Source organism: Trachypithecus francoisi, unplaced genomic scaffold (assembly GCF_009764315.1).
Source record: "Trachypithecus francoisi isolate TF-2019V2 unplaced genomic scaffold, Tfra_2.0 Lachesis_group1, whole genome shotgun sequence".
Lineage (NCBI taxonomy): Eukaryota > Metazoa > Chordata > Mammalia > Primates > Cercopithecidae > Trachypithecus > Trachypithecus francoisi.
In genome coordinates this window covers 156,944,748-156,969,767 of record NW_022681454.1, presented here as the reverse complement: position 1 = coordinate 156,969,767, position 25,020 = coordinate 156,944,748, and the positions used below count along the sequence as shown (strand labels likewise).

The following is a 25,020-nucleotide window of genomic DNA, read 5'->3' as shown; positions in this document are numbered from 1 at the left end:
TTACTTTTTTTTTTTCTTAGAAATGGGGTCTCATTCTGTTGCCCAGGCTGGAGTGCAGTAGTGTGACCACAGCTCACTGTAACCTTGGACACCTGTACTCAAACAATCCTCTCATCTCAGCCTCCCAAGCAGCTAGGACTACAGGTACATGCCACTACATATGGCTAACCTTTCTATTTTTTTGTGGAGATGGGGTCTGCCTATGTTGCCCAGGCTTGTGTCAAACTCCTGGCCTCAAGTAATCCTCCCACCTTGGCCTCCCAAAGTGTTGGGATTATAGGCATGAGTCACTGTGCCTGGCCACTTTAAATTTTTTTTTTTTTTTAACGAGAATTTCCTACAGAAAACACAAACCAGCAAGCAAATTAATTCCAATAAATACACTGTCATAGAGATTGTGATATATATATAGTTTAAAAAACACTTTTGTTATCTATCAATATATGTTTATCTACTTATTTCTAGATCTACAATTGAATAATTATACTAAAACTACAAAAATATGTTTATTTAAATTAATAGTAAAAACTGTTATCTTTAATTTATGAGGGACCTATAGGTCTTAGTTCAATAAATTTCCAAATGGCAAATACTATTGTGTACATACATTCCTTACAAGTAAGTTTAACTTCAGTTCTATATATAGCAAGTTTCAAACAGGATGACAGAGTCATCCTTGTGCTATGAGAAAAGTTACAAGTTTTTCACAACTTCTACAAGTGATTCTATGTTGACCAAATTATTTTCTGGAAGCTAACTACATCCTTTTAAAGCATAAGTTAATTCAAAGACTGAGGATTGTATTCATTCATTCTTAGACCCTAGCCAACAATTTACATTGATATTGCCTCAGTGAAAAAGAACACCCGGTACAAAAGTGACTCGCATGACCTACTGAATCATATTATTCATCGTATTCCCAGTCAATAGCCTCTCAGCACCTACTCTGGAGAGGTCAGCAAGCTTATAATCAAAACAGCTTTGACTGGTGCTTTTGCCTAATTTCCTGAGTTCTGATGACCCCCTGGCTCAATTCAGCTTATTCATGATCCTATTTATATTTATAATGTGTACAGGCTGCTTGTAACTGCAATCTTGCTTAGTTGTTCTTCTCTTGACTTACCTTTCTTGAATCAATCCTTTTCTTCTAACTTTGTGGTAGGTCAGTTGTTACTGATAGCCTTTCCTTGTACTTCCTAAGCAAGAACAAGAGAGAAATTAGACGGCCCCTTCTACAATGGCTTTGTGCCTTTTTGGAACATGTAACTGTGGATGATACTTACTTACTTAGTGTAAAATTGCTGTCCAAAATTTTTTGAAGAAAGAGAAGATGCAGCACAATTTGTGGTAATAGAAACAACATAGTTTTGAGTCTAAAATTCAAATTTTTCTCCAATCCATGTGGTTAGATCTCTCTATTATATTCGAATGGAGATAAAAGTCTTAATTATTTTTCATTCTAGAAATAATGTTTAATAAAGCATATTATATACATAGTGGATGCTAAAGTAAATATTCATTACCAATCATTTTAGAAAAGCAGTTTAACTTCCCTTGCTTTAAAAGAACATAAATGAATCATCCTGGCAATGTGGGAAAATTCAGGATAGAGTATGACTATGAATTTGTGTGTACATACATATGCGTGTATATGTATCTTTATATATACATTTATAGAGAACCATTGAAATTATAGATGTTTTAAATGGCCCCAAAATGCAATGAGGAGGAGATACCTAGTTAGACAATGAAGAGAGTTTAGCACTTTAAATTTTCATTTGGATATCTTCATTGATAAAGGCTATCACACAAGCAACATGAAACTAAAACTGCAAGATATATTTACAAAACATTTAAAAAATGTAAATGAAAAAAGAAGTATATCTGCTTCCATGACTGTGCAGTCTGCTATTAAAACTTTTATTTTAAATATATGCACTTAAAATATTGAATGCATTAAATTATAAAGCCACATCTCCTTAGTAAGAAGATGAAATAAATGCCATCTTGAGTATTCATTGGACACTGGAGAAAAAACTGAGGATGCTTCTTTCATTCCTTAAAATATTTGAGTATTTTAAGAAAGTACATAATTTATATATAATTTTAAAGAGTAGACTCTTTCTATTAACGAATAGCTAAGAATGATTAGTTGTTCCTTCTTTTTTTATTCAAGAAGTATTTATTGAACATATATTTTGCTAGGTGCTCTGCTCTGCTCTAAGTATAAAGATGAGTAATGCAAGGTGCTATGCCAAGAATATTCTATGATGGATTAATTCAACCTCACACCCTGAGTAATTGTAGATTGCTGAGATGTAAAAGGCCTCAAATTGGATGATGAATGAATTAATAAATGAATGGCATTCTCCTGACTGACAGTAGTATATTATTTCACTATAGCATGGACACTTGAATTATTGCTGAATATAATGAATACTTTATGTAGCTACTGATAGACTGATTAGCAAATTAAAAAAAATCTCTTTTAGCATTCATTCATTCATTCAACATTCATTTATTCATTTTATTTTGGTGCGACTGTAGTCAACTTCCTCCTGCTCTCCCTCTAGCCCCACCCCACACCATCTACCACATAAACATACACACATACAATACCTAATATATAGTCTGCACAAAATGAACATTTTTGTGAATCTTTGCTCCAACGAAGGAAGAATTTTTTCTTACAACTAAATTATGAATACTGCAAATGCTGGAGGTGTGGAGGAGGGGTGGGGGAGAGGTGGTGGTGGATATGTAGTTTTTTTAAAGTGCCTCCTGGTAGCCAGGGGATAATTTAAACATTAGGAAAATTTTGTCCAATCAGATTTAAGTCGAAAATCTAAGGTACAGGAACGCTCTTAAAATGAAAACACAAACAAACAAAAAAGCAAGATTTCTTTCCTTAAACTTACCTTTTCCCTTCCTTTTTCCTGAAAAACACAGTGAGCAGACCTACAATGGAAATGCAAATATGTTTAACAACCCTCTACTTCTCAACAAGTGTTATTATGAGTGCTGTACATTCTTATGCAACATATTTTATCCCTTATAAAAGTAATGATATGTGTGAATCTTCTCAGATTGCTACAGAAATTATGAAATATAGCCAGAGAAAGAATATTTTAACATGGAATATTATTTGACAAGAAATCTGATATCGACAGCATGAAATTTTTGTCATACCTGATTACTATATTTACTCATTCTCTTTTATAATAGTTGTATCTCCCACCATCAGAATTTCCAGGCTGAAACACAGAACTTTAATCTCCGAGTAAAAAGTGTGAAAAATAAAAGTTCTTTATTAAACTATGGCAACTTATAAAAAATAATGTCTTTTCAGAGGTTTACTGGAATTTTCTTATAAACTCTTCTATATCTGACACCTAGACAAATGAAACCTTCTGAATAGATTTTAAGTATTTTAAGAAAGTATTTTAAGAAAATGTTCTTAAGAATAATAGGAGGAACTTCAGGGAATTCAAAGGATATTAAAAATCTGACTTGTACATTTAAATAAGGTTTATTTATTTGAATAATTTCTTGCCTTATGAAAATATACATCACTCTCACAAAGGATGACAATCACACAAAAGAATAAAATACATGTAATTCTTTTCCTGCTGCAACGATACAATATCAACTATTGTCTATTTTGCTGTCATCATGGAACAGCAGCATGATTCCATGTTCTCAAATATTCCCATGGTTTGTTCTTAAAGCCAGAATCTGGCACAATTTGAATTGGAAAGATAAATACAGCTCTGTTCAGCTGACAAACACACAGGCATGCACCACCCTCCCTTCCAAATTCTAACAGCAGAGTTTCTCTTCCCTTGAGAAATCTGAAATCTAAAATTGCATTCGAACTGCAAGATTCTTCTGAAAGAGCCTTAGGCTATTTTCCATGGTCTATGGTAAAACCGTTTTGGCTTTGGTCCAACACAACGCCTCAGTTCCTTTAAAAGATTCACTAAAGGTATGTGAACTTGGAAAAAAGAATTCCCGTTTCTGGAATTCGAGTTCTATGGATGTTTGCTATTGCTCGCATTTGTCATATGAAGACACCTCGCAAATAGGAGCGCAAAGCTTGGAGCGCAGCGGCCTCCCGGGCTCAGGTCAGCGCTGGACTGCGCGGCAGCTGGACGGCCTGAGTAGCGCCTCGCGGGCTGCGCCCCTGGCCTCGCCAGAGACCCGCTAGGGCTGAGTCCTGACCCGGGCACCCCGCGGGCTGCCGTTCCCAGCTCCGGACCGCCGGGCTGCAGCAAGAGTGCGTCCAGCCTGGGGTAGCGCTTTGTCCATCCCCCGCCCCGTCCCCAGGGGGCTCCTTCGCAGATCCCCGACACTCTCCTCCCGGGTTCGGCCCGCGTCTGCTCCACCCGGGTGAGTTGGGAACTGGAGGGACCTGCTCGGTAGGAAAGAATTCAGCCCAGTACCCTCTGCGCTGTCTCTTCACTCCTGACAAGTGTCTGTTCCGACACCCTAATCCCCATTTTTCCAGCCGCACTCCCTTCACCTTCCCCAACCCGCCCTCTTAGGACCCCAGACAACGCCCTGGCACCAGAGACAGGCGTGCGGGCTCCCAGGGACCAGCGCAGACTCGCAACCCGCGCGGGGACCCGCCAGGGTTCCTGGGTGCAGGCCTACCAGGCGCGAAAGGGGTTGGCAGGGAGGGGCGGGAGCCGGTACCTCGGGGCGCCCCGGCCGCTGCAGGCCCTGGACTCCCGGGAGCGCGGCCCAGCGCGGTCGCTCCTGTACCCCAGCGGCGGCGGCAACAGCAGGAGCAGGACCTGGAGGCGGCGGTGGGGAAGAGGGGGCGGGGGTTTAACGGCGTCTCGAGAACACGTGACTGTTCCGGGGACCCCCGAGACCCTGCTCCAGGGCGCCTGCTCCTCGCCAACCTCTTCCAAATCCGGGGGCCAGGGGCATCCCAGACCTACGCCGCTGTTTGGGCGCTCTAGGGAAAAGCCACAGGGCCCCGGGATGTCGCCCTTTCACCCTGGCCTCGGGTCCCAGGTCGACCAAGTTAACTTGATGGGCAAATCGAGTTTTGCTGGTCCAGCCCCCAGCCCTGTGTAGTGAACTCTGAGAAGTCTTGGACTGGTGTGAGGATGGCTGTGCCCCTAAGTGCTTAGAATTCCTGAGAACAAGCTTCGAGTCTCAGGTTTTATCATTGTCGGGGAGGGGGCGGGGGAAGAAAGAAAGAAAAAAAGAAAAACAGAACACGGCTCTTCCTTTGCACCTTTTTGAAGTACGGAAGAGTGGCGGTGGGGAGGCTCACCCAATGTCCAGGTGAGGCAAGGGAGTCTGTGGGGATGCGCCCAGCAGAACAGAAGGGAAGTTTCCACACTCCAGGGAGTGGCAGCTGTGGGTGTGGGCAAGCGGAAAGAGCAGGGGAGTGAAGCTGAAATGAAATCAACGCTGCTCAAGACTATATTCAATAGCAAAGAGAAGACGAAGGGCTAAAAATGAATTGTCATAGGTTAAAAGAAAAAAAAAAAAGACTGGAAAAAAAGCCCACACAAAAGAAGAAGAAAAAACCCTGTCCTTCTGTTCCTTCTCAACATGATTTCCATCTCTTAATGTTTCCAAATCTGTATTGCGCAGGTTTGCTTTATTTTTAGCTAATCATTAGTTGGCAGGTACTTTAGGTGCGCGCGCGCGTCTCTCTCTCTCTCTCTCTCTCTCTCTCTCTCTCTCTCTCTCTCTCTCTCTGTGTGTGTGTGTGAGAGAGAGAGAGAGAGAGAGACAGAGAGAGAGAGAAAGAGAGAGAGAGTGAAGGGAGAAAAGAGAAATTGGGTAGAGGTCCGTGTGTCTTTGGACATAGCTTTACCATGAGAAAGGGTGTAGTTATTGTACCCTATAATACTGAGAACTATTATGTAACAGACAGCATCTCCTGCTGAGTAGAGTCCTGTGGGACTAGCTCTTTATAAACCGAAGAGAACTGTACCCCTTGGGAGCAATGTGACTTGTAATTCTAACATCTGGGGCAGCCATCACTGTTATACCAGAGGTCAAAGAAAATGTTTTGTGCACCCTTTCTGCTGAATTTTAGCATTCAATACTCAGGGGATCTATATAGATTGCCATTTCATCAGTCGAAGAGCCACCCAAGAGCTTTTAAATAACTCAAGTAAACACAGTTCCTGTTTTATTCTTCTGTGTGTTATTTCTGAAATATTAATATATTCTCCCCCAAAGCTTAACAGAATAGGCCTTCTGAGCAGGCACCTGGGATTCTGCAGTAGGGAGCAGGGGATGAAAGTGTCAAGAAGGAATGAGCTTGAGAAAATAAGGCTTGTTTTTTAGACTTTCTTAATTCCACCATCTCTGCGGTTAATGCAGTACACATTGCCACATGCATTTCTATCCTTCTATCTCTTGCACAGTCATAACATGTACACTTCAAATACACATTGTCTTTAAAACAACTTCCAAGTGAACACCATTGTGACTGTCTTTCAAAACACTAGTCTATGCTACAGGCTTTTGCATAGTAAAAGTATAAAACAAATCTTGTTTTTTTCTTTTCCACAACTTTGTTTTCTATTTTGATGATATGAACCTTTAGGGTGAAGTCACTGTTACTAGAGTATTGAAAATAAAAGGCCACGTGCTATTGATACAGAGATTGTAATTAACCTGACCATTTTCCCTTCCCACTGCACCCACAAACAAGCAAGTCTCAAAAAGGGAGCTGGCATTTCTTCTTTAAATACACATGACAATACACAGTAGTAAGGACATCTGGAGTGGACAAGTTATGAAGAGATTTTTGTTTTGAGGAAATTATCAATGTACAAATTTAGGCAATATGGTACATAAAGAGAAAGATATGAAGATAAGGGTGCTTTTACCTTTAAATTTCCCAGGAGGGATTCGAGACTGATCATCGTTACTCTTTGTAGAACATAATAATTTTATTTTTATTTTATGGAGTAACATTTAAGCGGAGGGGAATACCAGAACAGAAATAGTAATGTTCACCTCTATTTTATGTATTTTTCCTATTCACTATTTATAAAATGCTCATTTGGGAAATTAAGTTGGATTTTGTGCATGTTACAAAATTAACTGGCTATTGCCCTGTTATTACAGTTAATTATCAGTTATGAAAGAAAGGTAAAAGTTAAAGATAACTTGGGACTCCTAAGACAAATTATTGAACAATAAAACAGTCGCCCAACAATTCCTGGGGTAACATTTTGCTGAGGAACATGACTGTGGTTTTTGTCAAAGCTACTGTTGCATTTTAATACCAGCTACCATTTGTGGAAAGCAATGACTAAAGTGCTTTGGTATAATCTCAAATGATATTTGATTTTGATATATTAGTTATAGAAGAAGTATGGGTAAATAAACTAGAGAAAACAGTATTATTTTACTTCATGCATTGATTTCTCTGAGGATTTCATTGCACTCCTTAAGAGTAAATGTTTCTTCATCCACTTTTCCTATCATGGTGAATTTAAATCCTTAATACTTAAAAGATGTGTTATCAAAATATTTTATGACGCTCTATGCTGCATTGATTTCTTTGAAATAGTAATAATTTGTCATACAAATCAATATTTAGAACTTAAAATACATGATTTTTAATTATTATTATTTTCAGGGAACAAAAGCTATTGAAAAAAAGTTTTGCCCAAAGTATTGTGTACATTGAGTCCATTTCCCAGAAAACTTAATGACAATTTTGAGGTCCTACAGGGGCATCATTAACATTTTATTGACTTCTGATAAATACTGTGCTCCTTAAGCAACACTTTATTTATCCTTTTGATGCTCTAATGATTTGACCGTAAAGCAGTGACTGATTTTCAGAAAGAATGTAATATTCTTTTGACTAGCAAATATCCATGTTAAAAATACATACACACATAGATGTGATACAAATGTATCTTATATGTTCATATATCACATACATATTTTTATAATAGACCCTTATTAGAAACCTCAGTTGTAGCCAGGCTTAATCTCAAATTAGTGGTGTGGCTTTAGACAGGCACTTGATTTTTCAGTCTTCATTTTCTTTGTCTGTAAAACGAAATATTTTGAATCAAAGATCTGGAGTCCCCGCTGAGACCTGACTACTTATGACTGTATGCCATTAATGGGTATGCATTACAAACATATGTGTAGAAAAATCATCTTTTTAGATCTTCAGCAATATTTGATAGCCATAGACATTGTTTATTTTCCCTTTACCTTAAAATTTACAAAGAAAATACTGATGTTAAAGTTTTCCATTATTATTGGCACATTCTCTTCCCTGCAGCTAGTAGTAACTATATTTTATTTATTCATTTCAAAAAGTTATGGCTGTCTTACATATCAGTACTGCATTCTTTAATTACATTGTTTTTCAGTTTTGCAGCACAAATAGATATACAAGAAGAAGAGAGCATGGATTCCTTTGACAATATAACATTTTATTATGTAAATCCTTATATAGGCCATACAATTATTTCTTTTTGTAGTTCAAAACTCCTCTGAGAAAAGATAAGTATCCTGTAATATTTTTTAAAATGTTTCCATTTCCTATCTACTTTTTGTAGTTAATATTTTAAATCTAGTTATAAGTCTAAATATAGCTTTACTATATTTAAGTGGAAATGAAAGGGAAAAAGTTTATTTATTTATTTTTGGTATGTTGGTTTGTTTTAGTCTTTAAAAAGAATGTTTACAGGACTGTTCAAAGCATAAGCCCAGGATCAAAAGTTGAATTATATGCTCTTCAAAATGTATGTTACCACATTCTTAGTCTTACCATTCTCACAGGTAATACAGCTATTAAAATATGTTATTGAACAGGTAGAAAAAAATATGAGACCGTTCCTCAAGTAGACATTCTAAGCATTTTCAAAGGAAGTAGAGTCCATATTCAAGTTTATACCTAATAGATGATGCAGAGCTAACACATAAGAATATCCAAAAATATGAGGCAGATCATCAGAAGGAGTGTATTAGTAAGCAAACTATGCATAAAATGTATATGCATAAAGTAGCAATCATCCATCATAGCTGCAAATGCTGAAGACACTTTTTTAATGTTTGAGATGAACAAATGGGCTTGATTTGTAATATTCAAAAATTTTGTAGTCCTACCCTATTCCTAGTTTTTCAATCTTTCTACAAAACTTCTTCAGTATCCTATGATGTGTTAGATACCCTTCCAGGCTCCTAAGTTTAAGAGATGAAAAAAAAAAAAAAAAAGAACAATCACTGTCAGTAAGAGATCAGAGTATAGTTGTAGATATGTACAACTACATAATTAATGGCAATATAATGTGATAAATTCTGCAATTGAAATAAACTCTAGGTTGATTTCTTATTTATATTCCTAGGTAATTCATTCTCAAAAATAAACTGGGGCTGTAACAGAGGGTTTTATAGCTGAGAAGACACTTGAACTGAAGTGTGAAGGGTTGGTAAGAGTTAAACAGGCAGATGGAGGGGATGGAGAAGCGAGAAATGTTGTAATAGCATGAAGGTGAGAGAGTGTGTGGCATTCAGAATCATGCAAATGGTTTCCTATGACTGCAGTGTATAGGGTGGAGGATGATACTGAAAATGTTGATTAAAAAGGATGTCTTTGGTCCTTCACTTGAGACATCTGGATGGAAAGCAGCTAAAAGATTTAAGCTGGGAAGCTGATATGACTGGAGGGCTGTGAAAGAAGCTGATGGATTTAGACCATTTAGCAGAGAAATAAGTAGAGCTTGATAGAGGTGAAAGAACACACATGAGAGATATTTAGGAGATAAAATCAACGGCAATCTGAGACCAGTTGGATTTGTGAGTGAGAGTGAGAGAGAGGGGAATACATACGTGGGACGATTCTTAGGTTCTGGCTTGAGGGAGAAGAATGGCGCTGCTGATCAGATCCATGAGCAGAGAAGCACAAGAGAAGCATACCGTCCAAGGAAACCTGAGAGGGATCTGTACTTTTGGTAAAGATTGAGGGTTATGTACATACCAGCATGTAATTGATGGCAGAGGGTGTATCTGTGTGGTAAGAATGAAAAAAGGAGTAGATTCAGATTGGGATCTCTGGTGAATTCTGGTAATTTGGGGGTTGGTCAAGGAAGAAACAGGACCGCTGAAAGCACAAGTTTATTTGGGTGGCACTTGCAGGAGGTTGCATGACAGGAGTAGTCCCTCCTAGCAAGAGAAATTCTAGAGACAATGATATGGGGCCACCACCTAGAAGGGGCAGAAGGGGAAAGTAGAGAGGAGACTTACATGTCTGGGTGATGTCACTCAGCCACAAGGTGGGGAGTCTCTGAGTCAGAGACCTCTGAAGGGAGTTGTGGTTTGGTGTCCTTCACAAGGTTTGTCTTATCTATCGTTAGCAGATGTTGGGTGGAGTTTCATGGGGGCATTTAAGAAGGTAGGCTCTAAATGGGCTAAAATTAATTATTTTTGACTATATTTAGAACCATTAGATGTGTGAGATTTTGAAGTGGTACTGGCAGGCTTTGGGCTAAGGGCCTTAGCCTGCTGTGAAGAATCAAACAGTATGCGGACCATGTTCGGCTATCACCCACGGGCCATCTCTGGCCCATCTGCATAACAGGATCCTAGGGAGAAAAACGCCTAAGAAGTAGATGGAAATAGTAGATCTTGAGAGAGATGACTGAGCAACAGCCAATGAAGAAAAGCCTGAAGTGTGGAGTTGATGAAGTCGAAAGAAAAAAAGATTCCAGAAACAGTGGATGCTCAGTTGAGTCCATTGCTACATGAAGAATAAATACCAGAAAGTCTGAATCATGTTCACTGGCTTTGATCATTAGTGTCCTGGGCAGAAGCAGTTTCAGGTGGGTCATATTTGAGGAAAAAATGAGATGACAGTATATGTACCTTATCCTCAAAGAAGCTTGCCAAGAAAGAGAAGCAGCTAGGGAAGATGTGACTCCAGTAAGGGAGTTACTATGAGAAAGAAATGAGCGATTTTGTTTTGGTCTTTCTTTTAGTCCTAAGCTAAGAAAAGTGAATTGTTGACCAAACAGGTATTATAGTTATTTTATTGCTGTTTAACAAACCTTCCTCAAACTTAATGGAACACAACTCATGGATTTTATGTTCATGGACTGCGTGGTGGGACAGCAGATCAGAAGGGCACAGTGAGATAGCTTTTCTGTCACATGGTGCTTGGGGTCTCAACTGAGAACTCTCAGCGGGATAGGTTGACTCAAAGTCTGGGGTTGAAACAGCTGGGTTGGAGAATCTATTGCCAAAAGGAGGGACTTGAAAGTTAGGGGGTAAATACCCTATGGCCTTTAATTATCCCAAAAAGAAGGAATCCATTGAGACTGAAGGTATGAGGTAGGTGGCTGGGAGAGGGTTGGAATTTAAAATAGCTTCTAAGAGAAGAGAGATTGATAATCACCTCAGCCAACACATTTCTGGGTAATATTTAAGGCTTAATGAGGGTTTTGAATTTGCAGTTGCAACAATCTGCACAGTTGAGTTTTAACCTACATGCTATGCTAGTGGAGAGGGGCAGCTAAACAATCTCATAAGATCAGATGGGTCATATTATACCACTGACCATCCTTAGATATGTGTACTCTTCCTAGATGTATTTGTATCTGGGGAAAGGAAGCAACAGCTAGACCTTAAACAAAGGAATGAAAGAAGGATACTTACCTTAGCAAAATGATGCTTCAGAACATTTCATACCACTTTTGCATGTACTTGCTTGTGCTATTATGTAGGTGTACCAAGAAACAAACAAACACTTTCCCTTATTTATTTATTTATTTAGAGATGGAGTATCACTCTGTCACCCAAGCTGGAATGCAGTGGCACAATCTCAGCTCACTGCAGCCTTTGCCTCCTGGGTTCAAGTGATTCTCCTGCCTCAGCCTCCCAAGTAGCTGGAATTACAGGTGCCTGCCACCACGCCTGGCTAATTTTTATATTTTTAGTAGAGATGGGGTTTCACCATGTTGGCCAGGTTGGTCTCAAACTCCTGATCTCAGGTGATCTGCCCGCCTTGTCCTCCCAAAGTGCTGGGATTACAGGCGTGAGCCACCGCACCCAGCCTAACTTTCTCCTTTCTTTAGAAAAAATTATACCTTCATAGCTTTTCTTCATAGGCCAAGTCTGATCTATTGATATTGGCCATCTGAAGTGTTGTGCTCTGAGAAAGCCTAATACCAAGCTTGAGATTTTGGGGAGTAGGAGTCAGGGGCAAGAGGAACAGTTAGAGATGTTTGTCACAGAAGATGAGAGCTGTGGTGGTGGCATTCATACTTATTCTTTTTACCAGCTATTTTTATTTTGTCTCTTCAAAAGAAGATATGAAAAGAATAGTAATAATAATTATTAAAAACAATAATAGTAACAGTGGCAAAGCTCCTTGCATTATCTCATATAGTAAAAACATAATGTTATGGTTTTGTAATATAACATTACATTTTCTTTGACTGTCTAAAGGGTATCATACCATATGAGGCATGCAGAAAAAGATTTGACTATTTACTAAATTTTAAGATCCTACTTGTCTAGAGCCTCGTTGTGACAGTTTTTAAAAATGCCCCGAAATATGCAGCCCAGGTAACAAAATGAGAACTTTACTGAAAGGCATTCGCATTTCAAATCAAGATCAAGAGAAAATCCACAAAGAGTATTGCGTGTTTTCTGCACAAAGGAGATCATTGAATTGTCTGTGCACTTATATACTAACATTTTTAACTAAATTAATCGTCTTTTTTTTTTCTGCTAGTTTATGCTCTCCAAAAGTCAGATGAATAAAATGATTGTACTGACTATTTGATTGTGCTGATTAAGTCAAAACTCTTTACCAACTGTATTTCACTGGCTTTAAGATGTGGGCTTAAAAAGCATTTTAATATTTTAATATTCATTTGCTATTGATAGTATGCCATTGCTTTAGTGAAAACATTTTTTTTCTTGGTGGTCCGTACAATAAAATTGCTCCTTACATTCTTGGGCATCAAAGATCCAAAGAAATGCAGCAGGTAAGTCACAGAAAGAAGGAAAATCCAGACATACAATCAATTCATAGAACATGAACTGATTCACTGACATGCTTCGTCATAGTTCTACCCCTATGGAATTTCCCCCTTATCAATGTCATCTACATTTTAGTTTTCACGTGTAGTATTTATGCCTATTAAGCTTCTTCTGAGTGACAATTCATGATAATTTACCTGTATCAAGGCCTGATAGCATTTCAGAAACTTTAACCCTTGTAGCAGAAATTCCTCAGAAGACAAATAAAGTAATTAGTGTGTTTCAATTCCAGTAGCAAGCATATTGTCACACTTTTATTTAAACAGTTACTGAATCATGGAATTTAAAGGCTGAGCCAGGCCATAATATTGTTCCACTGTTTCGAATATAAAACTCAGATTTACAGAAATTTAATGAGTAGATCCTATCCCTCAGTTTATAGGACAGAGCCAGACTGTTGTCCAAGAGAACATGAGAATAGGTCATTAATATCATTCCCCTTGGTTTATAGGTCAGGTTGCTATGAAACTACAGAAAGAAATATACAGGATTGAAGAAAAACTTCTCCCTAGCAAAGATGAAGTTTTATCTAATTTGAATCCCAGATAGGAAAGTATGCAGCTGATTATTCACTTAAGAGTAGAAAAATAAATGATCTTAAAATTGGAATGAGGAAACTCTTTAAAAAATATTTTCTAAGAAATTCAAACTACTTTGCGTATTTTAAATCTTCTATAAGACCACATTATTGGAGAATTTTATGTTGCATTTGGCCTTTGGAGTATGCCTAATTTCTCTATTTTTCATATTGGAAAGAATCCTAGTACATGATATCCCTAAAGAATTATACAATTTTGCCGTTGAGCATTTCTTTTTTTTTTTTTTTTTTTTTTCCAAAACAGAGTCTTGCTCTGTTGCCTGGGCTGGAGTGCAGTGGCATGATCTCAGCTCATTGCAACTTCTGCCTCTCGGGTTCAAGCAATTCTCCTGCCTCAGCCTCCTAAGTAGCTGGGATAACAGATGCGCACCACCACACCCAGCTAATTTTTGTATTTTTAATAGAGACGGGATTTCACTTTGTTGGCCAGGCTGGTCTCGAACTCCTGACCTCATGATCTGCCTGCCTCTGCCTCCTAAAGTGCTGGGATTACAGGCATGAGCCACCGCCTCCGGCCGCTGTTGAGCATTTCACAACTTCTCTTTGTACCATAAAGTTGTCATAGAAAAGAGTCTTTGAGATCAGTGATCTTTCAAAGATTGGTATTTGATATTAATAACTCAAGAATGCAATTTCACAGATTTTCCTTAGGGAGAACACTTCATAAAAATTAGGCCGGGCACGGTGGCTCAAGCCTGTAATCCCAGCACTTTGGGAGGCCGAGACGGGCGGATCACAAGGTCAGGAGATCGAGACCATCCTGGCTAACACGGCGAAACCCCGTCTCTACTAAAAAAAAAAAAAAAACTAGCCGGGCGAGGTGGCGGGCGCCTGTAGTCCCAGCTACTCGGGAGGCTGAGGCAGGAGAATGGCATGAACCCGGGAGGCGGAGCTTGCAGTGAGCTGAGATCTGGCCACTGCACTCCAGCCTGGGCGACAGAGTGAGACTCCGTCTCAACAACAACAACAAAAAAAATTGAGTTAATAAAATGATAAAATACAATGGCCATAATAGTTTAGACCTCTTACAGACATGCCTTCATTAGTATTCTTGGAAAATAGAGAAAGCATAGCACCTGAGTCCAAATTATATTCTCAAGTCCAAAATATTTGCTGACATAATAAAAGTTTCTACATAAAAATATATTCTTAGTAGAGAATTAAATTACGTCATTTGTAATTCTTACAGCAGGCTAAAGATAGCCGCTTTGATGATTAAAACCATGGAGAAAACTTCCTTCTAAGAACAGAATGTGACTTCAGGCAATAGAGTAGATAGAGGATGCATAGAAACCTGAATGAATATTAGTTATTGTTCCCTGAAAGAGCTGAAATTCCTAAACTGGGCCTTATGTTTTCATCCTTGGTTTAAAAAAAAAAGTGTGTGTGTGTATAAATGTTATCTGTTGTCATTTTACTCTGCTTAACCGAGATTTTTATATGTATGCTTATATCTGTTTTATACACTAATAGTAGTCATTACATAATCATGATATTTTAATTCTTGATTACAATCCCTTTCCAACTATGTAAAAATATGTCTAGTGACACATATTTTAGAAAGTTTTCTTGGAAAAACATCCAGAGATTGTGTTCATCACTATCTATATAGATGAGTTTATACTGAACCTTAAATATGTTTATTCAGCGTAGCAATCAGAAAAAGAAAAAATTTTTAACAGTATAAAGTTCAGGTGAGTCCATTTGTCTTGGAATTTTATTTTGATTTTAATTAGAAGAAAGACTGCCATTAGAATTGCTTTGTAATGAAAACTTTATAAATTCTCTGGGCAGTGCCCTCTATCTTTATTGGAAAGACTTCTTATTTTTAACACTTTTATTTGGAAGAAGTTCTACTCATTTGCATCAGTCCATCGTCTACATAATATGTGTGTGTGTGTGTGTGTGTGTGTGCGTGTTTTGTAACGTTGACTTTTTTAACTAGAATAGAATCAGGTAAAACATCTCAGATCAGTGTGTCAGTAACTGGCCTGAACATCAGGCACCATGATGGAGTTGGCCGCCTTCAACGTACTCGGTGTACATTCTATTTCTTTCTACATAATGTTCAGTACTGTAGTACTAATCATCGAGAAAATTGCATTGACTCTTTTCGACCACCAGGGAAATATTCAGTTCATGGTTCTCCCCTAAAAAAACTAAAAAGCTACTAAGCGCTGGGAACAAATCTGACTTAATGCATTTTCTCAGTGGGCCAGAGAAAGGAGGGCCCATTGTCTGCCTTGACTTTTTAAAGCTCTTCTCTTTATTCACTTATAAACTGAGGAAAACAAATTCTCCGCACTGGCGTGAGAGTTATTTGAGCGTCACAAAAGAAAATATTAGTGCCATTATTGTGGCGAATTTCATGTTTCCCAGCGAGCCTTTTGATTCCTGGTTTGGGCTGACGCTCGAGCTCTCCAACCGGGTACGACTTCGGCCACAAGATGGCACTGACCTGCAAACAAAGAGAACCGTAGTGGCACCGACTTTTTCAAGCCTTGGGAAACTGCCCTGCCTTCCCCGGAGTCAAGGACTGTGGGGATTAGGGCTTCCTTTCCCCTGCGCCGGGCGTCTGTGTCGAATAATGTGTGGCTTCTGTTGGATTGCTTTTCTTTCCAAAATTCCTAGGCAACGCTTCCCCGAGGTGTGCACCTTTGTGAGGTGTTTGTGGGGCGGGGGGAGTAAGGCGCTACTCGCGGGACGCCGTCACGTGACCCGGGATGAGGTGGAGTTCGGCTTTAAGGGGGCGTCTCTTCCTAGCTTCATCAATCTTTAGGATCTGAGCAGGAGAGGTACCAGCGGATCTTCCCCTCTCAGCTCCCTTCCATTCCCACCCTTCCTTCCTCAATAAGCAGGAGCGAACAAGACAAATTCCAAAGAGGGTAAGTTGCGAGTTTATGCCTTTCCATGGACTTTTGCGAAATCTCTCATTGACTAGGTGAAGGATGAGCGGGGAAGAAAAACGACGCCAGTGTCCGAAACTGGCTCTGGGGGACCGAGGTGTGGTCTCCAGTGCAAGCAGGTCGCAGGCTGCTCCAAATCACCGGACCGTTCGCGGGCTCCTGCTGAAGGGTATGGGGCCGACGCGGGTGAAAGGAGAGGGTCCCCTACGCGGAGTTCGGGCTTTCCCACCACCTGCTCCCGGGGAATTCCTGGATGGGGATCCAAGTTTTCCTCTACCCAGGTTCTCTTTAAAAGGTCGAGGCACTGGGAAGGTGCCCGAGTTCGTCTATCCCGCACCCGCTTATCTTCCGTATGTGTCTTGGACTGACTGGAGGTGCTGGCTCTAGCGGCACCGGAGTTTTCGCGGAGTAACTGGCTGGGATGAGCCGGAGAAGGGTGGGCTTGGGACGTCGCCCGCCGTCGCCCGGGTCCTGCGGCAGGCGTCGGGCTGGGAGCGGGCGGAGGTGGGAGTAGCCCTCGGCGCGGACTCCAGAGCGCAAGCCCACCCTCACTTGCGGATTCCGCGCGTCTGGGCTGCAGTGGAGCCGCACTCCCCAGTACTGGGCGCTTCGAGTGTGGCGCTGCGTCCGGGTGGACACTCGAAGATTTTAATCATCGGAGTTCTAATCAGGAAACTCTTTAGCTCTTTCTTTTAGAAAAGTAATGATGGAACACGGCTGGGTTAGGAGATTGGGAATGCACAGGAGGTGGAGGTGACTTGATAGGGTGTGCCTTGGTTCCCAGGTAGACTGGAGAGATGCGAATGTTTTAAGGTCTGATATTGGGCCAAAGACAGAATTGAGTAGGGTTTGGTATCTGCTTGTTTTTGGTTGTTTGTATCTTTTCTCTTTTGCCAGTCTCTTATCACTAGTAGAAAGGTTTTCTGATGAGAGAGAGAGAGAGAGAGAGAGAGAGAGAGAGAGAGAGAGAGTAGTAGGGAGTCAGGAATGGAGTAAATTTCGGGCGATTCACCTAGTTACACAATATGAAAAAGGTGGGTGGGTAAGCGTGCCAACAGGAATTTTGACTGAACATGTCCCATTTGCCACTTCGTTGTTTGATAACTTCTGGAGCACAGGAAAAACCTACAGGAGAAGAGCAGAGGAGAGTGTTTCCATGTATACACACACACACATTAGAGCACGCATTGCTTCCCACACTCCCCATCCTATAAGAGGGCATCGACTGGCGGGATGGCACACACAGACAGGGTATATGTGGAGCTTGTCTGTCAGGTCTGCAACAGAAAAGCAGTAGCTGTTAGTCCTCTACCCTGGGCAGGCTCTCTGGCGAAGCAAGCGAGGCAGCGGAAAGCTAACCCGACCCGGTTCCCCACCCAGGACTAAAAACTGAGTGCTCTTGGGTGACTACTACTTTATTAGTCTTTATTGTCTTAAGGCAGCAGTCTGTTGAACAAGCCCTCCCCAGCAAGGAAGGAGCAGAGAATTATGTAACTCATTTAGATAAGCTGGCAGTAACTTTGGGAGGCTGTATGTAACAAGGCTGACATTTCTTTTCCAACACAAGTGAGGTGAACAGCTAATCCTGAGTATTTGAAAAAATTTATCTGCAGCAGGTTATGATCAGGGAGCTGTATTTTCAAGTAGTAACAGCACTGCGAAGAGCAAGCAATGAAAGGCCAGCATTCTACTTGGAAAGAAAGAAGAGGAAATTTCCCTCTGCAGGAGGCTAATTTGCCAATTGGCGATGTATATAATGTCTCTGTTTTGCCTCTATATGCACATGGCAGCTACACTGGGACTTACCAGTCTTTAATTTTTGCAGTTTCTGTAGCTGCCTAGCTTATTATATTAGAATAGTAAATATCAAATTATTTTCTTTTGCAAAGATAAGGTATGTAAATTATCTCTTAGTATTGTTATTTTCTGACAGTTATTCTTTCTTGAAATTATACTAAGGTACACTGAAAATACACATTTTATCCAATGCAGAATTGGTTTACACACTGGAATAACTACCAAATGTACAACTAGTAAAACAGACTTCAAAACACCTTTAAAAAAAACAAAGTTTTCATTTTCTCTATAGCTAAACTTCTACTTAGTAAGAAAAATGCTTCCTCATTGGGCATGCCTATTAAATACTATTTCAAAGGTGTCAGACTAGAGCTTCAGTACATTTACCTGAACTCATCTGTAAGAAAGCTATGTTTGTAGCCTGTACTTTGCAATAATTTAATGTCTGTGTGAATTCTTATATATATTCATTTTTGCCCAAATCGGTCAGTGGGTAGAATATTTCTGTTTCTTTCTCTCCATGGTATACATCTTGGTCTCTGTCTCTATTATTTCTTGCCAAATTATTGCACTAGCTTTCTAATGAATCTCCCCTTTTCTTCTCTTTCCTTAAATGTGTTGAAAACAGCGGTTAGAATAGTAATTTTAAATCCAAAGTCATATAACTTCACACCTTTGCCAAATACTCACCAGACGCTCCCCAGCTCTCCCAGGATTATAGGCAAAGATCATTAAAAAAAAAAAGCCCTACAGTCTGTACCCCCCTCTTTAGCCTTCCCAGTTAATTTCCTAAGGGTCCCTCCCTTATTTATCCCACTTCTCATTGCTACTTAGCACACCAGTTACACACAGGCCTTAGGGATGTTTGTTCTTTCCATATGGGATGCAATCCCTGAGATACTTGTGGGGCTTCCCTACTCACCACTCCTCTCAGGTCTTAACTTACATGCCTTCTTCTCAGACAGTCAGAGGCCATCTTTTACAGTCAAGTAATAAATTGCAGCTCCCTCAAATCCCAGTTTCTCTTATTTTTTTGAGATGGAGTCTTGCTCTGTCACCCAGGCTGGAGTGCGGTGCCCTGATCTTGGCTCAGTGCAACCTCTGCCTCCCAGGTTCAAGCAATTCTTCTGCCACAGCCTCCGGAGTAGCTGCTACTACAGGTGTGCTCCACCCCGCCTGGCTAATTTTTGTATTTTTAGTAGAGACGAGGTTTCACCATGTTGGCCAGGCTGATCTCAAACTCTTGACTTTAGGTGATCTGCCTCGGCCTCCTGAAATGCTGGGATTACAGGCATGAGCCACCTTACCTGGCCCCAGTCCCTCTTTCTTGCTTTGTTTTACTTCATAATACTTATTATCATCTAGCATGCTATATTTTTACTAATTTTCTTCTTGTCTTTCTCTGCCCACAAGACTAGAAACTCAGTGAAAAGGTCACATTCTCTCCAGTAAAACCATGCCTAACATGAAATAAATGTTTAATTAATATTTGTTGAATGAATAAATTTTCTTTCAGAAATAATTTTTTTACATAAAGGGTAACATTTTCCCCTATATACATGACCTAGGAGCACGGCTGTTGTGATTAGCATACATTTTGCATGTTCAAGGACTATGATGGAATTGAGCTATTGATGTTAGGATTAATTTACCCAAGAACCTACTATTCCAACCATGCATCAGTTATATCAGTCAACACAGTTTTATTTTAAATCTTATACTTGCAAGTTACTATGAAGTATGCACAATGCCTACCTCAAAGATGTTATATTAAAAATGAGAGGAGCCAATTAAGGATTCTAGGAACTAAATGGTGCTTTGAAAGATGGGCAGAGTTTGGATTGATGGTGGGAGAGAGAGAACACCCAGCAATAAGAATGGCAGAGGTGGAGATGCAGAGCTATATTTGGTAGACTGTGAACAGACTCGCCTGCCTAGAACTATGTATTCACATTCACATTGGGATTATTAGAGTAAAGTGTGGAAAAGAGGTATAATGCAGAGGTCTTAATGTGTCAGGCTGGGGAATGTAGTTAGTATTCTCTCTCTCGTGTGTCTCAAACCAGGGTCCTCATTCACCTATTGGTACTTGGTGACAAGAATAAAAAGCTTTTCCCTGCTCTGCTAGTTTTACTTTAAATAATGAAGGGAAACTTATAATTAATTGATAAGTCATGTTTAATATTTCTTTAGTAACTTAAATAGGAAATATAATGCTAAATTTTCTTGAATTTTTAAAATAAGAGATTTCCAAATAATTTCAAGTTATTACTGCTCCTTTGAGATTGTTTTCAAACTCTAACAATCACTGATCATTCTCTCTGCCTTTGGAATTCTTGAGAGAAAAAGTGTGGTTATCACATAAGTATTAGGGAGTCATTACAGGTTGATGCATAGAGGAAGAGAGAGCCACGTTTCTAATAACATTCATACCTGAAATCATTCCATTACCATTCTTTAATATTTTCATTCTGACTTCATTATAGCAACCCTTACTTTATTCTTCTTAAGTTTTATAAAGCCAAATCATGGTTTCATAATATTTAAAAAAAAGAAAAAACCATGTTCTAGAAAGCAAAAAAATTAAAGGAAAGGTTCATTAGAGGCATTAAGTAAAAGGCAAATGCATTTCTGGTTCATTAAGTTTATTATCTTTCTTTCAATGGAAGTAACTCTGCACGATTTTCTTTATTGGTCTTATTTAAGAAAGAAAAGAATGAAATTCAGTTTCTTAATACAAGCACGATGGCCTGTTAATTAGCATAAGAAACCCTGTCTCACATATTTACTTAGTAATCTAGGGAACATCAGACTTATTTTTGAAAAGGAGTTTTTAAAATAATTTCAAACTTTTTAAAACTCTACAAGTCTGTGATTTGTGTTAATAAGAGAAAAATATATCACAAAATACTGTGAAAAATCAAAATTACAACTAAAATCTAGATCTTTGCATTGAACACACATATAGTCTGGTGGGTAGGAAAGATACTTACATAAATAATGCCTTAGAAATCCTTGAAAGCTTCTAACATATTAATAAAATAACAAAGTCTTAAGGTTAGAATCTCCTACACAGTACAGGAACTGTCTGAAATGGTCTTTCATATGGTGGTTATAAACTTTTGTATATGGAACACTTGCTAGATTTGCAGGCATGTAATTCCATTTTATGAAACTTTTGTTCCTCATAATGATGTGATTTAAAGAAATAATGTACACCTCTTGGCCCTACTTTTAACTTGTACATATAATTAGATGTAACATTCTAAGCTCAATGCTGTGTTCTAAATGGTACCCATTAAAATACGAGAAGACATCTGTACCATTCCTACTAAGTATTTTCCAGATTAAACATTGTGTAGTCTCTCAATAGTCATTCATGGCAAAGTTTTTTGATGTTTCCCTGTATTGATCATCTTTTGTTGAATATGCTTGTGCTGAATAGCATCTACCCTAAAAAGCAGTCCAGTGTATGTGTGGTGGAGCTATTGCTACAACTTGACCTTGACACTAATTCTTCCATTTCTATTGCATATGGAAGAATTAGGTAATTGATTTTGTTTTGCTTTGTTTATTTTTCTTATGTTTTAATCTGTGCATTAAGTGGTTTTTATACATTCATATTCTTACAATGTTTAGGAATGTGCTGTTGTTACTGTTTATGTAAGACTTGGGGCATAAGATTTATATATTCCTCACTGACTTATAGACCACTATGTTTTACTAAGACTTGTTCTGTAAGCAAGTCCAATTAAAAATTTTATTTTTTCTTTATTCAGTGTGTTTTCACTATTTCTGCTGTTTTAGAAAGATGTTTACAAGATTACATTTTGTTTATTTCAGTGTTTTCACTTTAAAGAGTTCTGTGAGTCAGAATTCATTTTGACTGCCCTCAATAAAATTAGTAATGCAATTGGTCATTTTCTCTTTACAGATTGTTCAGTTCAAGGGAATGAAGAATTCAGAATAATTTTGGTAAATGGATTCCAATATGGGGAATAAGAATAAGCTGAACAGTTGACCCGCTTTGAAGAAACATACTGTCCATTTGTCTAAAATAATCCATAACAACCAAACCAATCAAAATGAATTCAACATTGTTTTCCCAGGTTGAAAACCATTCAGTCTACTCTAATTTCTCAGAGAAGAATGCCCAGCTTTTGGCTTTTGAAAATGATGATTGTCATCTGCCCTTGGCCATGATATTTACCTTAGCTCTTGCTTATGGAGCTGTGATCATTCTTGGCGTCTCTGGAAACCTGGCCTTGATCATAATCATCCTGAAACAAAAGGAGATGAGAAATGTTACCAACATCCTGATTGTGAACCTTTCCTTCTCAGACTTGCTTGTCGCCATCATGTGTCTCCCCTTTACATTTGTCTACACATTAATGGACCACTGGGTCTTTGGTGAGGCAATGTGTAAGTTGAATCCTTTTGTGCAATGTGTTTCAATCACTGTGTCCATTTTCTCTCTGGTTCTCATTGCTGTGGAACGACATCAGCTGATAATCAACCCTCGAGGGTGGAGACCAAATAATAGACATGCTTATGTAGGTATTGCTGTGATTTGGGTCCTTGCTGTGGCGTCTTCTCTGCCTTTCCTGATCTACCAAGTAATGACTGATGAGCCGTTCCAAAATGTAACACTTGATGCGTACAAAGACAAATACGTGTGCTTTGATCAATTTCCATCGGACTCTCATAGGTTGTCTTATACCACTCTCCTCTTGGTGCTGCAGTATTTTGGTCCACTTTGTTTTATATTTATTTGCTACTTCAAGGTAAGAAAATTTTTTTCTATCATTTTCATTTTTTACCTTCTTTACACGGAATTCTTCATCAAATGAGTGTTTCTATTTAAATTTGTTTTTCTTCCATAGATATATATACGCTTAAAAAGGAGAAACAACATGATGGACAAGATGAGAGACAATAAGTACAGGTCCAGTGAAACCAAAAGAATCAATATCATGCTGCTGTCCATTGTGGTAGCATTTGCAGTCTGCTGGCTACCTCTTACCATCTTTAACACTGTGTTTGATTGGAATCATCAGATCATTGCTACCTGCAACCACAATCTGTTATTCCTGCTCTGCCACCTCACAGCAATGATATCCACTTGTGTCAACCCCATATTTTATGGATTCCTGAACAAAAACTTCCAGAGAGACTTGCAGTTCTTCTTTAACTTTTGTGATTTCCGGTCTCGGGATGATGATTATGAAACAATAGCCATGTCCACCATGCACACGGATGTTTCCAAGACTTCTTTGAAGCAAGCAAGCCCAGTCGCGTTTAAAAAAATCAACAATGATGATAATGAAAAAATCTGAAACTACTTGTAGCCTATGGTCCCTGATGATGTCTGTTTAAAAACAAGCACAACCTGCAACATACTTTGACTACCTGTTCTCCCAAGGAACGGGGTTGAAATCATTTGAAAATGACTAAGATTTTCTTGTCTTGCTTTTTACTGCTTTTGTTGTAGTTGTCATAATTACATTTGGAACAAAAGGTGTGGGCTTTGGGGTCTTCTGGAAATAGTTTCGACTAGACATCTTTGAAGTGCTTTTTGTGAATTTATGCATATATTATAAAGACTTTTATATTGTACTTATTGGAATGAAATTTCTTTAAAGTATTACTATTAACCGACTTCAGAAGTACTTGCCATCCAATACTGTCATTAGATTGGGTCATCTTGATTAGATTAGATTAGACTGTCAATAGATTGGGCCATCCTTATTTTAAGATGGGCATCATTTTAATGTGTTACAGCAGTAACAGTATGGAAAAGCAGCATTCAGGAGCCAAAGGAGGGTCTGAAGTCATTCAGAAGTGGTTTGAGGTTTCTGTTTTTTGGTGTGTTTTTTTTTTTTTTTCACCTTAAGGGAGGATTTAATTTGCTCCCAATTGATTGTCACTTAAATGAAAATTTAAAAATGAATAAAAATATATACTTCTCGGCTGCAAATATTACAGGGAATTGGGGCACCCACAGGAATGAAGAGAGAAAGCAGCTCCCTAACTTCAAAACTATTTTGGCACCTGACAACAAGAGCATTTCAGAGTAATTAATTTAATAAAGTAAATTAGTATTACTGCAAGTAGTTAAATTATATTCATTTGAATTGATGGTCAAGAGATTTTCCTTTTTTCTTTTACAGACTGTTCAGTGTTTGTCAAGCTTTCTGGCATAAATATGTACTCAAAAGGCATTTCCACTTACAATATATAGAAACACAAAAGGTGTTATCCTTACAGCAGTGCCTATATAGTGACTGATTTTTAACTTTCAATGTCCATCTTTCAAAGGAGGTAACACCAAGTACAATGTTAAAAGAATATTCACTTCACCTAGCAGGGAAAAAATACACAAAAACTGAGAATACTTCATATAGCCCATTTTAACATGTATAAACTGTGTGACTTGTAGTGTCTTATAAATAATGCACTGTAAAGATTACTGAATAGTTGTGTTATGTTAATGTGCCTAATTTCATGTATCTTGTAATTATGACTGAGCCTCAGAATCATTTGGAGAAACTATATTTTAAAGAACAAGACATACTTCAATGTATTATACAGATAAAGTATTAAATGTGTTTGATTTTAAAAGGCGGACATTTTATTAAAATCAATATTGTTTTTGCTTTTTCTGAG

General features: G+C 38.7%; 2 protein-coding genes across 5 annotated transcripts in view; one reads left to right on the top strand and one right to left on the bottom strand.

The window, feature by feature from the left end:
• NPY5R (neuropeptide Y receptor Y5) overlaps window positions 1-4,786 on the bottom strand; it is an 8,242-nt gene extending 3,456 nt beyond the window's left edge. The window contains exons 1-4 of the mRNA XM_033215584.1: window positions 4,696-4,786; window positions 2,919-2,958; window positions 1,288-1,415; window positions 1,124-1,196 (exon numbers count right to left, since the gene is read on the bottom strand). The gene's annotated coding sequence lies outside the window, so the exon portion shown is untranslated. The remainder of the gene's footprint in view (window positions 1-1,123; window positions 1,197-1,287; window positions 1,416-2,918; window positions 2,959-4,695) is intronic.
• NPY1R (neuropeptide Y receptor Y1) lies at window positions 3,975-25,020 on the top strand. Of its 4 annotated transcripts, none has more exons than XM_033215589.1 (4): window positions 4,111-4,389; window positions 22,289-22,329; window positions 22,464-23,138; window positions 23,238-25,020. In XM_033215589.1, the coding sequence occupies exons 3-4, from the start codon at window positions 22,554-22,556 to the stop codon at window positions 23,688-23,690; spliced, it is 1,038 nt and encodes a 345-aa protein (XP_033071480.1). In that variant the 5' UTR covers window positions 4,111-4,389; window positions 22,289-22,329; window positions 22,464-22,553; the 3' UTR covers window positions 23,691-25,020. The 4 variants fall into 4 exon arrangements, with proteins under 4 accessions (XP_033071478.1, XP_033071480.1, XP_033071479.1 ...); XM_033215588.1 differs by lacking the exon at window positions 4,111-4,389 and adding an exon at window positions 15,809-16,536; XM_033215587.1 differs by having other exon boundaries at window positions 3,975-4,389; window positions 22,289-23,138; window positions 23,238-23,970.